Here is an 11,040-nt window from a genome sequence, read left to right as displayed (position 1 = left end):
TCATTTATGGTTCTCTAACCTGATAAACTCTTATTAACCTATGATTATACTCTTGATTGTATTTTTTCTTACTTGTGGTGTGGTATGATTAATGGTGGGGAATGTGGACTACTCCCTACACCTGATTATTAAATGTTGCATGTAGTGTTGTATTGTGATTGAGATTGACCATCTCTGCTGTGGTTGAGTAAGGCTGTGACATATTGTGTTTTTTTATTGTACTTCCTAGTGTTATGGACTTCTTTTTGGGGTTATTATACATTGCACATGGGGTTTCTTATCTGTCGCTGGAAGTTATGATATACATTCATGGGTCATTTGTTTTTTGATTATATGATTTGGGATTATTAGATAAATTTGAGGAGGAAGAATGTTGGTTAGTCCAAGTGATGGTCCCACTTTGGCATTGGTTAATAAGTTGACTTGGTGGTGATGAAACTAGCACCATAGTACTAGAAACAAATCATACTTAGTATACTTAAACAAATATTTGAAACTTATTTTTCTTTAAAATAATGGTGATACTACAAAGGAGGTTTACCTTCGTGTTTGACATTTATGTGAATTGTAAATTTAGGGCCATGGGTATAGTGTTAAGATAATAAAACTCAAATTGTTCTGTAAACAAGTGTGGAATAAAAATGAACAAAGTAAATATTGTTTTGCTACACAGTAGCCTACACCTCTTATCTGCACCCATCACACTTAGTGGTGTGATGAGTGAGGCCAAAGAGAAGAATGACAGTAGTTCTGCACTCTAGGAGGTAGTAGTAGTGCAGGGCTTCTTTTGCCAGAGCCCCACAAAGTTTGCAGTATTCATGGTTGTCTCTCCCTGTGTGTAGCACTTGTCACCCACAACAGTATCCATGGTGGATCCTGTTGATGATAAATTCTGCCCGTCTACGAGGAGACAGGTTTGGTGGCCTCACACCTAGTGACGAGATAATACTACTGCATTGAGGCTGAAGTAACAGTAAGGCTGCTATGGTGGACCCTGGCCATCATTTTCTTTTATGCTGATGTCCTTGATTTGTATTAATCTTCGGCGTTAGGGGAAGTGTTGATCCTGCTGAACCTCGTCGCTGCCTTGGCAGAATCACCTACAGTTGTGTTCCTTGGAACCCCAATATGACAGGGGATACAGTGAAATATGGCAGACCTGTCTTGACGGTGAAAGGTTCAATGAGTTCTGGAATGGCTTTCGTTATGCAGACGTACAGACGTCACCCGTTGTTTTGACTTTTAACCGTCCTGAATTGGCATCAGTAGCACTCCTTGAATCTGTGTGCAGTAGAGAGGGTATCCATTGTTTGGAGATGGTAGCAAGCTCCACCTGTAGCGTGGATCTGCCGTTACTTACTCTTCATAGCGCAGTCACCACATCAGTGGCCAGACAAACTGCGCCACACCCTCCTGTGAGGGCGTCATTGTAATATGATGAGTGTTTTTTACCAATGCTGGACATGAGGGACATGGACCTTGTAGTTACGTGGGTCCTTGGGCTTGGAAATAGAAACCTCATTCGCCTCTTTTTATCCTAGATGGAGACGCCCCACCTCCCAAGAGGCATTAACGAGTGGCAGTGCTGCCAACTCACCAGGTGACCCCAGTTGCCTCAGGAAGGAATTAAGAATACCGTTATTACCTGGGGTAGTGTCTTTACTCGTCTTACGAACCGATAGAATTCCTCTGTTGTGAAGTGGCAGTCCATCGGGTTAGCTTGTGCCATGGCAGCATGAACCACACCTCTGCTCTGTCAGAGCAGGTTGAAGTTCCTGTTCTGACAGGGTAGGGGAGTCTGGCAGTGGAGGAGCTGTCCTGCAATATTGCTGTACCAGTAGCTTTGCCTGTTGTTGGTGCTGTGGGTGAGCGGGGGGATGGGCGTGGGGGTGACTGCACCTTGTTGCCAGCAGTAACAATAGTTTCCTTATTTCCAAGCCCAAAAATTTGAGAGAAATACAAAAGGCGACAACCAAGATGATCTCCGGTGTAAACAACATATTACTTGACGAAGAGATAAGACATGATAATCATATTCAAACTTAGAAATGGTTTGGAGAAAGGGGACAGAAAAGAATTACTGGTATGAGAAGAAAGATCAACAAGAGATGTTTTCAGATGTCAGGATGTATAGTTTTCCACATAAAAGAGATTTTGTGGGATAAATTAGATGAAAATATGACCCAAGCCATTACTACACAAAGAATTCATGGCAAGGTTTTGATAAAGGGAGTAAAAGAGCTACTGCTAAATGAGCATTGCTTTAGCCCCACATACTACACCTAGGTGGATTCAACTAGGCTGATTATGCTTTCATTGACTTACAAAAAGCCCTAGACAAAACAGCACACAAAAAGTAAAAAGAAAAGAAAAAACTAAAAAACTAAAACAGGTATACAAAGTAAATTACTAAATTGGATGGAGGATTTCTTGCATGGCAGAAAACTGAGAGTAGTGCTCAGAGAAAAGAATACAACTGGGGGGGGGGGTGTTGGTCAGAGGAGATCCACAAGCATCTGTATTGGCTTTAATAATTTACGCTAAATAATCACATAATTGAGAACATTTGTAAAACAATTCGGTATAGGGGATTTTGGTTAATCCCAAGAGAGGGACAAATTTACATGTGGTTCAATATGGGGCCTTGTGACCTCTCCTACTTTTTCTGTGTGGTGCCTTGTGACCTCTCCTAATGTTCCGTATGACGCCTTGTTACCTCTCCTAGGTTTACACTTTTCCGTTTATATTGTCTTTGTATTGTACTTATGTCTGTATTCTCCCCCTGAGGATGTGAATTACACGAAAGCGCTTGGGATTTCGGTGTTTCTTTTTCTTAAGTGGTTACCAGCAACTGTTCACTATTTATGTGAAAATAAAGAAAATTGAACGAATCCAGAGAACAGCCACGAAAATGGCCCCAACACTTTCAAACCTGTCATATGAGGAGAGACAGGCTAAATTAAAATGACTGACTTTGGAACAAAGAATAGAAAAAGGCGACCTGCTGACCATTTACACAATCATGAAAGGCACAGAAATAATAGAGAGGACTTATTCAATTGGGATATGATAAGAAACTCAAAATGGATAGTTACAGACAAGACCTGAAAAAAAGTTTTCCTCACAGAGTGGTGGATATCTGGAACAAACAGTGTGTGCAAAAACTACACACGGATTTAAGAGCAAACTAGACACTGCGAGATACAAAGACGGGACAGCACGAGCATAGTTCCCCTTTCCGTAAGATACAACTAGGTGAATACACTGCATGGACAACATCACTCCCATAAAAAACATTTACCCACAATTCTTGTATTACTAATATTTCCGACCTTCCTAACTTCATCTCAATTCAATTTGTATCTGTCAAACATATATGAAAAGTGGATACAAATTAAATAAATAGATAAATAAAAAAATTGATAAATAAGTAACTAATTATGTGGATGAATAAAATAGGTAATATAATAGAAATAGTATGAATATAATATAAATAGAACAAAGAAAAATATTAAATGCGCTCATTGGCAAGAGCCCACTTTTTACATAAACATATTTCCATCCCACAATAATCGATCTCGTAGAAAGAGGATGGTCTGGCCTAGGTGATCCTACAGCCACTTGAATTTAATTGAATGTCGAAATGTGACGTCGGTAATTTTGTAGAAATAGCCGTAACCTTGAGCATTACTGGCCTAATTGGATTGCTGTCGCCATGTACTGTAGTGTCCCAATGCTTCTCGCACTGGTGTCGTCTGTTATTATATATTTCATGAAATAATCTAGTTAGTAAGAGTGTTTATAATGTGGTTGAGTTTACTTTTTTCTCTTATCAGCGTGTTACGTCTGTGCCGACCGATGAAGAGTGAAAAAGATGAGACTGCTGCTTAGAAGTCGTAAACTCCATCTGTAGCTTGGGCAATGTTACCTCAGCTGAGGCCTCGTCTACGGACAGATCGCTGATCACATTTCAAACTGAAACTGGTTTGTGTTTTGCGGTATCTCAAAACCGGAAGTGCAAAAAGAATAGTCTCCCCTTCAAAATTCATCTCTAAGTTTTCTTTTGTTATAAATTTCAATCTCACCCAAAAAGTAAACAAACTACAAAGTAAAGCAATCTAGACTTCTTGGTATAAATCTATAGGAATGTTTTAGATTCATTTGATATTTGCAAGATCCCAAAGGGTTTAGAAATTTACAAACGCAGAAGAAAACTACACAGGTAATGAACAAAAATAATTTGTAGACTAATCATGTAATATTTGACCATTTTAGGTGCTGAAAGTTTTAGTAGTAATTCTGTAGGTCACTGATGAAACCGAATATAGGGTTGGCCTTTCGAAACAGGTTTAGTATTGCAAAACTTATTGAGGGAGTAAGTTATTGAGTAATTAAATCTTATTAGGGGTTAGGATGTTCAGATTACAGTGAAATTATCAGATGGTGATAGGAGCATAGATGTGTTTGAACTATTGGGGCTGGCAGCATTCTCTTCTGAGAATCAGAAAGGAGTGTGAGATTCAAACCCACAACAAAGTGATTGTGAGATCAACACGCTTCTGATTAAGCTATCAGTACACATTTCAAAAGAAATGGTAGCCTACAAAATGTTGTGCTATAATTTGCAGAATATTATAATATACAGTTGTTACAGAACATTAATACAATTAGTAAGTGGAACCACATATTTTAAGTTAATTAAGATTTACTTTAGTCAATATAAGCCATATCAGGTTCTAAAATCCTGAGTGATAGATATATGGTGTAGATTTTATGTAGTACACTAGTCTTTCTTTGTAGGCTTTATATTTTTGCATTGGTATCTAATGTTTTGAACAAAGTAGATATTTTTTTTTATCAGAAAAAAAAAATCACACCCCTTACAATCTTTGGGGGGACCCCATTGGGAATCGGGATTTTGGTTAAGGGAAATTAATCATTTCTAATATATGTGTATATAGATATGCGAGATTCCTACAAATAACTTGATGTAACCAGAAACACTTTCACCCGGCTAGACCTAACCTAATCTGGTAAGACCTAACCTGGAGAGCATATTAACTTTGAGAGCATGCCAGGCATTTCTTGCTAGCATTTTACTTATTTTTTTGAGACTGATAGCTTTGATTATTGCAGTCTAAAGGAAGTAGCATGCTATTGACTTTTGCTGCTGGGAAAAGTGGATAGTTTGCTAGGAAGAACCAACAGCAAGATTTCCTGATCATGAAGTGTTCCAATGAGCCACCATTCCTGGGATTTTTGTATGAAATGTAAGTAGAATTGGATGTGCATATTATTGTTTATGTGTGAGTTTTTTATTCTCTATCTTCAATTGTCACTATACACTTATTCAAGCATTAAAGAAAATATAAAGTCAGTAATGATTTTATTTATTTAACTATTTAATTATTTATTTTTTCTTTGACTACCATAGTAATAATCTCGTAAAAATAGCTCCATTGAAAAGTTTGGCATAGGCCTACACATTTCTATCATTACATCTTGCCAACCAGGGCTGAAACCATAGTCTATTCTTCTGCTTCTTCAGTTTCAGTAGCTTTTGTAATTGTATTAGCAATTGAAATATTGTTACACAGTCTTTCAGAGTATACATATTGGGATACATGGTGCGCATTTACGAGGAGGCAGGAGAATAGTTAGTGGAAAGCTTTGTTATTGTTTTCAATAGCTGTTAGCCGAAAAGTCACCACCAAAACATTCTCTGCGTGATGGATACACAAGAGATTGCTAGTAAAGCAAGCAAGTAGCATGCTAGTGAGAAATACCTAGTGTGCCACCACCTTAACCACTTTGGTACAATGACGCTTACATAGGTATCATGAGGCATGAATGGATACATGAGGATGCTGGCGTAGTCATCTTGATTACAGGGTATATGTATTTTTGTAGTTGTACATGAGTTACCCCTGGATTCAGTGAGCTAGTTGATTATATTTTCTGTGTCTATTATTACTCATAGTAAAAGAGAATGAGTAATACAGCAGTGACTTGATATTCTATAATGCGAATAGTGTGATGCAGCATACATATGAATTTGACTCGTACTGAAATGGTTAAGGAAGCATCACCCAACCTTGATTCCTTCCCTCGGTGGTGTGCATGTTACCTAATCCTTATTTGGGTGCATGTTTCCTGGCTTGGTCAAATGAAATAGCACTGTGCCTTCTTAACTATTCTAAAATCACCAGTGGGCTCTTTGTTTGTAAAAGAAATTAAATAGATAAGTAAAATAATAGAATAAAATAATGTTACCTTAGAATATCTGCCTCCATCAATATTTGTGGTGATGATTTGGGAACCTTGAGCAATTCTTCAGCTCTGTTTAGATACAAGATTGCAAACTTGCTTAACTTTATATCATGGGGTCTTCAGTTATCAAGAGTTTGAGATACTCATGCACTTCATACGTTGGTGGAACATAGTTGTTATGATGTATGATTACTCCATGTTCAGTCACTTTCATGAAAAATGTTCAGTCACTCATGAAAGTATTGTAAGAAGAGGTAGCCACTTCTGAGGCTGTAGAAAGGTTCCTTCTTTTTTATAAAGAATGTTCTTGAGTGAGAAGTTGAATTTTATTGCACCCACTCACTGTATTCACTTTTTTATCAATACAGTATGTCTTCTCAGTGATAATCTATTGATTTCATCTCCAGTTAGATACCTGTCAGGTACTGCTGTGTGTGTATATGAAATGTATGAAGAGTCCATTTAGGTATGAAAAGTCCTGTGTACAAATTTATTTCTGTACATATTTTCCACATTTCTTATATCACATTTAAAAAAAAAATTGTATAATAATTTTAGAATTACAAATGAGTAAATTAGGTATTTGGATTGAATAGATTCCAGTACTAAGTGTGTATTTGATCAGTTTGTTAATTTTCCTCTTTGGCAGGACAAGGATATCCCAATTTTATTGGATGAGCTACACAGTCTAAATGTTCACAATAAAGTGACCTGAACAAATGCAGGAAGACACTTTGTAATGTAGCCTATGCAATGCAACTTGCTACCATAAGAGTAATCTTGGCATGCATGTAAAATTCCACAAAAGAAAGATGCCTTTGCATGGTGACTTTTGTGATACAACCTGCCAGTAAGAGAGGGGTTTCAATTATCACATGATGGCAAGCACAGGAGAGAAACCTTTTAAGTGTGAACTTTGTGATGCATCTTTCTCACACAAAGGTACACTTAAATATCATGTCATGACACATACTGGAGAGAAGCCTTTCAAGTGTGACCTTTGTGATGCAGCTTTCTCACATAGAGGTAGTCTTAGGCATCACATGATGAACCACACAGGAGAGAAGCCTTTCCAATGTGGCCTGTGTAATGTAGCTTTCTCACATAAAGGTGTTCTTAGAAGGCATGTGATGACTCACACTGGAGAGAAGCCTTTTAAGTGCGACCTTTGCAATGCAGCTTTCTCACATAGGAGTACTCTCAGGCATCATGTAATGACCCACACAGGAGAGAAGCCTTTCCAATGCGGCCTTTGTGATGCAGCCTTCTCATCTAAGAGTCATCTTGGAAGGCACGTAATGACCCACACGGGAGAGAAACCTTTCAAATGTGACCTTTGTGATACAGCTTTCTCACAAAAGATTCATCTTCAAAGGCATTTGATGACCCACACAGGAGAAAAGCCTTTCAAGTGTGAACTTTGTGATGCCGCATTCACAATAAAGAGTAATCTAAAAAAGCACACTATGATGCATACAGGAGAGAGGCCATTCCAGTGTGAGCTTTGTGACGCAGCTTTCTCTCAAGAGGGTGATCTCAAAAGGCACATAATGACCCACACAGGAGAGAAACCTTTCAAGTGTGATCTTTGCAATGCAGGTTTCTCACGAAATATTCATCTCCAAAGGCATATGATGAACCACACAGGGGATAAACCTTTATGATGCAGCTTTTCCAAGGAAGTGTGGACTTTGTGATGGACCTTCCTCATCTAAAGAGTCTTTTCATAAGGTGCATGTGAAAAAGTTATCTCCAAAGGTACATAACTCACATTGGTCATGCTGCTTTTTGAGTCCTAAATAGATCAGGAACTGTAGTTGTGGGTTGTTGCCTCAACAGTCAAGACATTATGGATGTACAGCACTGACTAATGGTCCTTGCCTGGGATAATATATGGCTTACATGTTTTTACTAGTTGCCATACAGAAAAGTACCACAGTTAAAAGGCAAGTGAATATGAATGCACTTCAGTTTTGAGGAGATTATATACCTCAATATGGTGAATTTTTGATTAGTTACATTTCTTTCTTGTACTTCCTGAGTCAGCCCTCCAAATTCACACAACAATCGTAGACCAGCCTTATTCCTTATCAGTATTAAAAACTAAGTGGAACACCAGAGCTTCTGTATTGCATAAGCAAATCACAGTGAATTACCTAATATTGTTATTATCTTTGATTTCATTCACAAGTGAATTTTACAACTAAATACATGATGATGCATAATGAAATAGTGTAAGATTATAGAGAAATTTTATGAATGCAGTGTCTTAAGCATTTGTCATGGAACAAATAATTTATGGGTAATGGGGTGAAATAACAATACATACTACAAACTATGAGGCAAACAAATTGCAGGGAATGGAATGGAACAACTAGCTACAGTGTAGTCATAAGTGTTAATATGTATAATTTGATATCTTCATAACTGTTTTGTATACTGGGAAGACTTGAATAGATACAGAAGTACATTTATATCTCATATATATTCCTGTGTCATCATACATGTTTTTTAGATGTATTAAAGTATCTATTTTAATGAAGGGTCAAGGGTAGCACATTTTTTGTGTAGTGTTTCAAGCTGGAAGGATGTTATAAATGAAGTTCCTCAGGGTACAAGTTGTGATCCACCTTTGTTCATGTATTATGAGAAGTGGTTAAGGACATTAAACCCAAGTATTAGAAATAACACTAAAAAAAAAGACCACAACAACCTTAGATTATTCATGTATTAAATCTCTACCTCAGATAATACAAATAAAATTTATATAAATTATTAATTCAACAACGTTTAGAAACTGTTTTTTATATTACCCAAATCTTAGTAGAATTTGACAAACGGAAATAGAACACAGGTGAACCATAAAACTTGTGCCAAATATCAGAAATTAATATGAAAAGCCTAACATACAGTATATGTATATGTATGTATGTATATATATGTATATATATGTGTGTGTGTGTGTGTTTTATGTACATATAAAATTAAGAATCACAGGAAACTGGATTTAGTTCCTCAATATATTGAAGGAAATTGGTAACTTCATTACATATCAAAATATATTCATGTTACATACCTGACAAGTACTAATTACCTAGAGAACCAAGACATGGATATATCTCAAACTTGAGTAGAAGCAATTTCCCCTACTGTAATCATTAATTTCATCAGAAGGAATAAACTGTAGTTTTACAATTCATTTAGACAAACACCTGAGCAACATGCTGTAATATTACTGATTAAGTTAGGTATCTAATATGCTACAATGTTACTTTATCATAAGTTATTGCTATTTTGCTTGTTTTCTTTTTTGATTTACATAATGTATGTGTATTGCATATAAGTATATATATAACATATGTATATTTATATATAGCGATCAACAAAATATGAAGATGAGGTGGCAATGAAACACCAAGGAGCTTTATTCAGAACCAAATATTTTTACCCATGGGGCTTATCTTCAGTAGGCTGATGATGGGAGAAAGCCAAGTCATCAACACTTTTCAGTATCCAATCTGCTGTATATAAAAGAAAATTTACAAGAAAAAAAAAAATTCTTGTGTAGGCTGCAATAAATAATATGTCAGTAACAGAGGTGTGCGAGATGCACCTCAGGTCATCAAATGTGCTGGTGGGCACATTGGATGGAAAACATATGCCAAAGTGGGAAGAAGCCAACATTCTTAACAACAGACTGGGAAAGAAAAAAAAAAGTTTTGGAGGCAGTATGCATTGGCACAGGAAATATCATCAACTCCTGAGGTGGTTTTATGTCCCTAGCACAAATGTCTGCACAGGTGATGGTTGGTGAATATGGGATGTAGGGAAAGAGGTGAGGTCCAGCAAGAACATTGCATCCCAAGGAGAGAGGCTATTCCAATCAATGAAAGGTGTTGACAGCTTGAATTTCTTCTTTCATCAGTCTATTGATCAAGGCCCAAGGGGTAGAAACATTTGGTTCAGAAGTTCCATAATCTAGCCTTAAAGCTTCATTGCCACCTCATCTCCATATATATGTGTGTTTATGTTTGCCAATAATCCTTATTACTGATGTAGAAGTGGATCTTAGTTTTATTTTAGGAATCAACACTAATTTACTAATTCAGAGGGGCTGAAGTTTAAACATGAATCCATTATATAGTGTATTCCCAATTAATATGTGAACAAGTATGAAATAAAATAAACAGGTTGGTCATATTACTTACCCTTTTTCATCCACACCTATCACAGTGCACAGTAGTGTAATTTATTGTAGTATATACTTGTTGATCATGAATAACTACATAATTATTGAGTGAAATTAAAGAAAATTGCTTAAAGGTCCATATTATTTATTGAATATTTAATATTATTCTGAAGTAAATACAATGTAACAAGAAAAATACAAAATGATAACAGAAAGAGAAACAAATTTACCCAGTTGTACTAACCCAGTTGTATTTTACAGGAAGGGGAGCTATGCTTGTGCTGGCATATCATTGTATCTCACAGTATCTAGTTTGCTTTTAAATTCATGTATAGTTTTCGTGCACACTATCATTTCATCCTGTTTGTTCTAGAGATCTACCTCTCTGTGTGGAAAACTTTTTTTTTTCAGGTCTCTTCTATAGCTGTCCTTTTTGAGTTTCTTCTTATGCCCCCTTGTATTTCTCTTATCCTAACTTAGTAAGTCCTCCCTGTCAAGGACTTCTATACCTTTCATGATTCTGTAGATGGTCAGTAGGTCACCTCTTTCTCTTCTTTGTTTCAGAGTTGGTAAATTCAGTT

The 11,040-nt window shown here is 36.7% G+C and overlaps 1 protein-coding gene across 1 annotated transcript; it reads left to right on the top strand.

The window, feature by feature from the left end:
• The first annotated feature begins 3,794 nt into the window (after window positions 1–3,794).
• Window positions 3,795–10,459, top strand: LOC143030660 (uncharacterized). The gene is made up of 3 exons (XM_076193836.1): window positions 3,795–4,222; window positions 5,137–5,270; window positions 6,920–10,459. The coding sequence occupies exon 3, from the start codon at window positions 7,146–7,148 to the stop codon at window positions 7,932–7,934; it is 789 nt and encodes a 262-aa protein (XP_076049951.1). The 5' UTR covers window positions 3,795–4,222; window positions 5,137–5,270; window positions 6,920–7,145; the 3' UTR covers window positions 7,935–10,459.
• Window positions 10,460–11,040: the final 581 nt, after the last annotated feature.

Source organism: Oratosquilla oratoria, chromosome 12 (genome assembly GCF_046742065.1).
Source record: "Oratosquilla oratoria isolate Oo_2021 chromosome 12, ASM4674206v1, whole genome shotgun sequence".
NCBI classification, from domain to species: domain Eukaryota; kingdom Metazoa; phylum Arthropoda; class Malacostraca; order Stomatopoda; family Squillidae; genus Oratosquilla; species Oratosquilla oratoria.
This window is presented reverse-complemented; position numbering and strand designations above follow the sequence as displayed.

Excerpts from the sequence above, each read along its gene's own strand:
- LOC143030660 (XM_076193836.1), top strand. The coding sequence starts at position 7,146 with ATGATGGCAAGCACAGGAGAGAAACCTTTTAAGTGTGAACTTTGTGAT.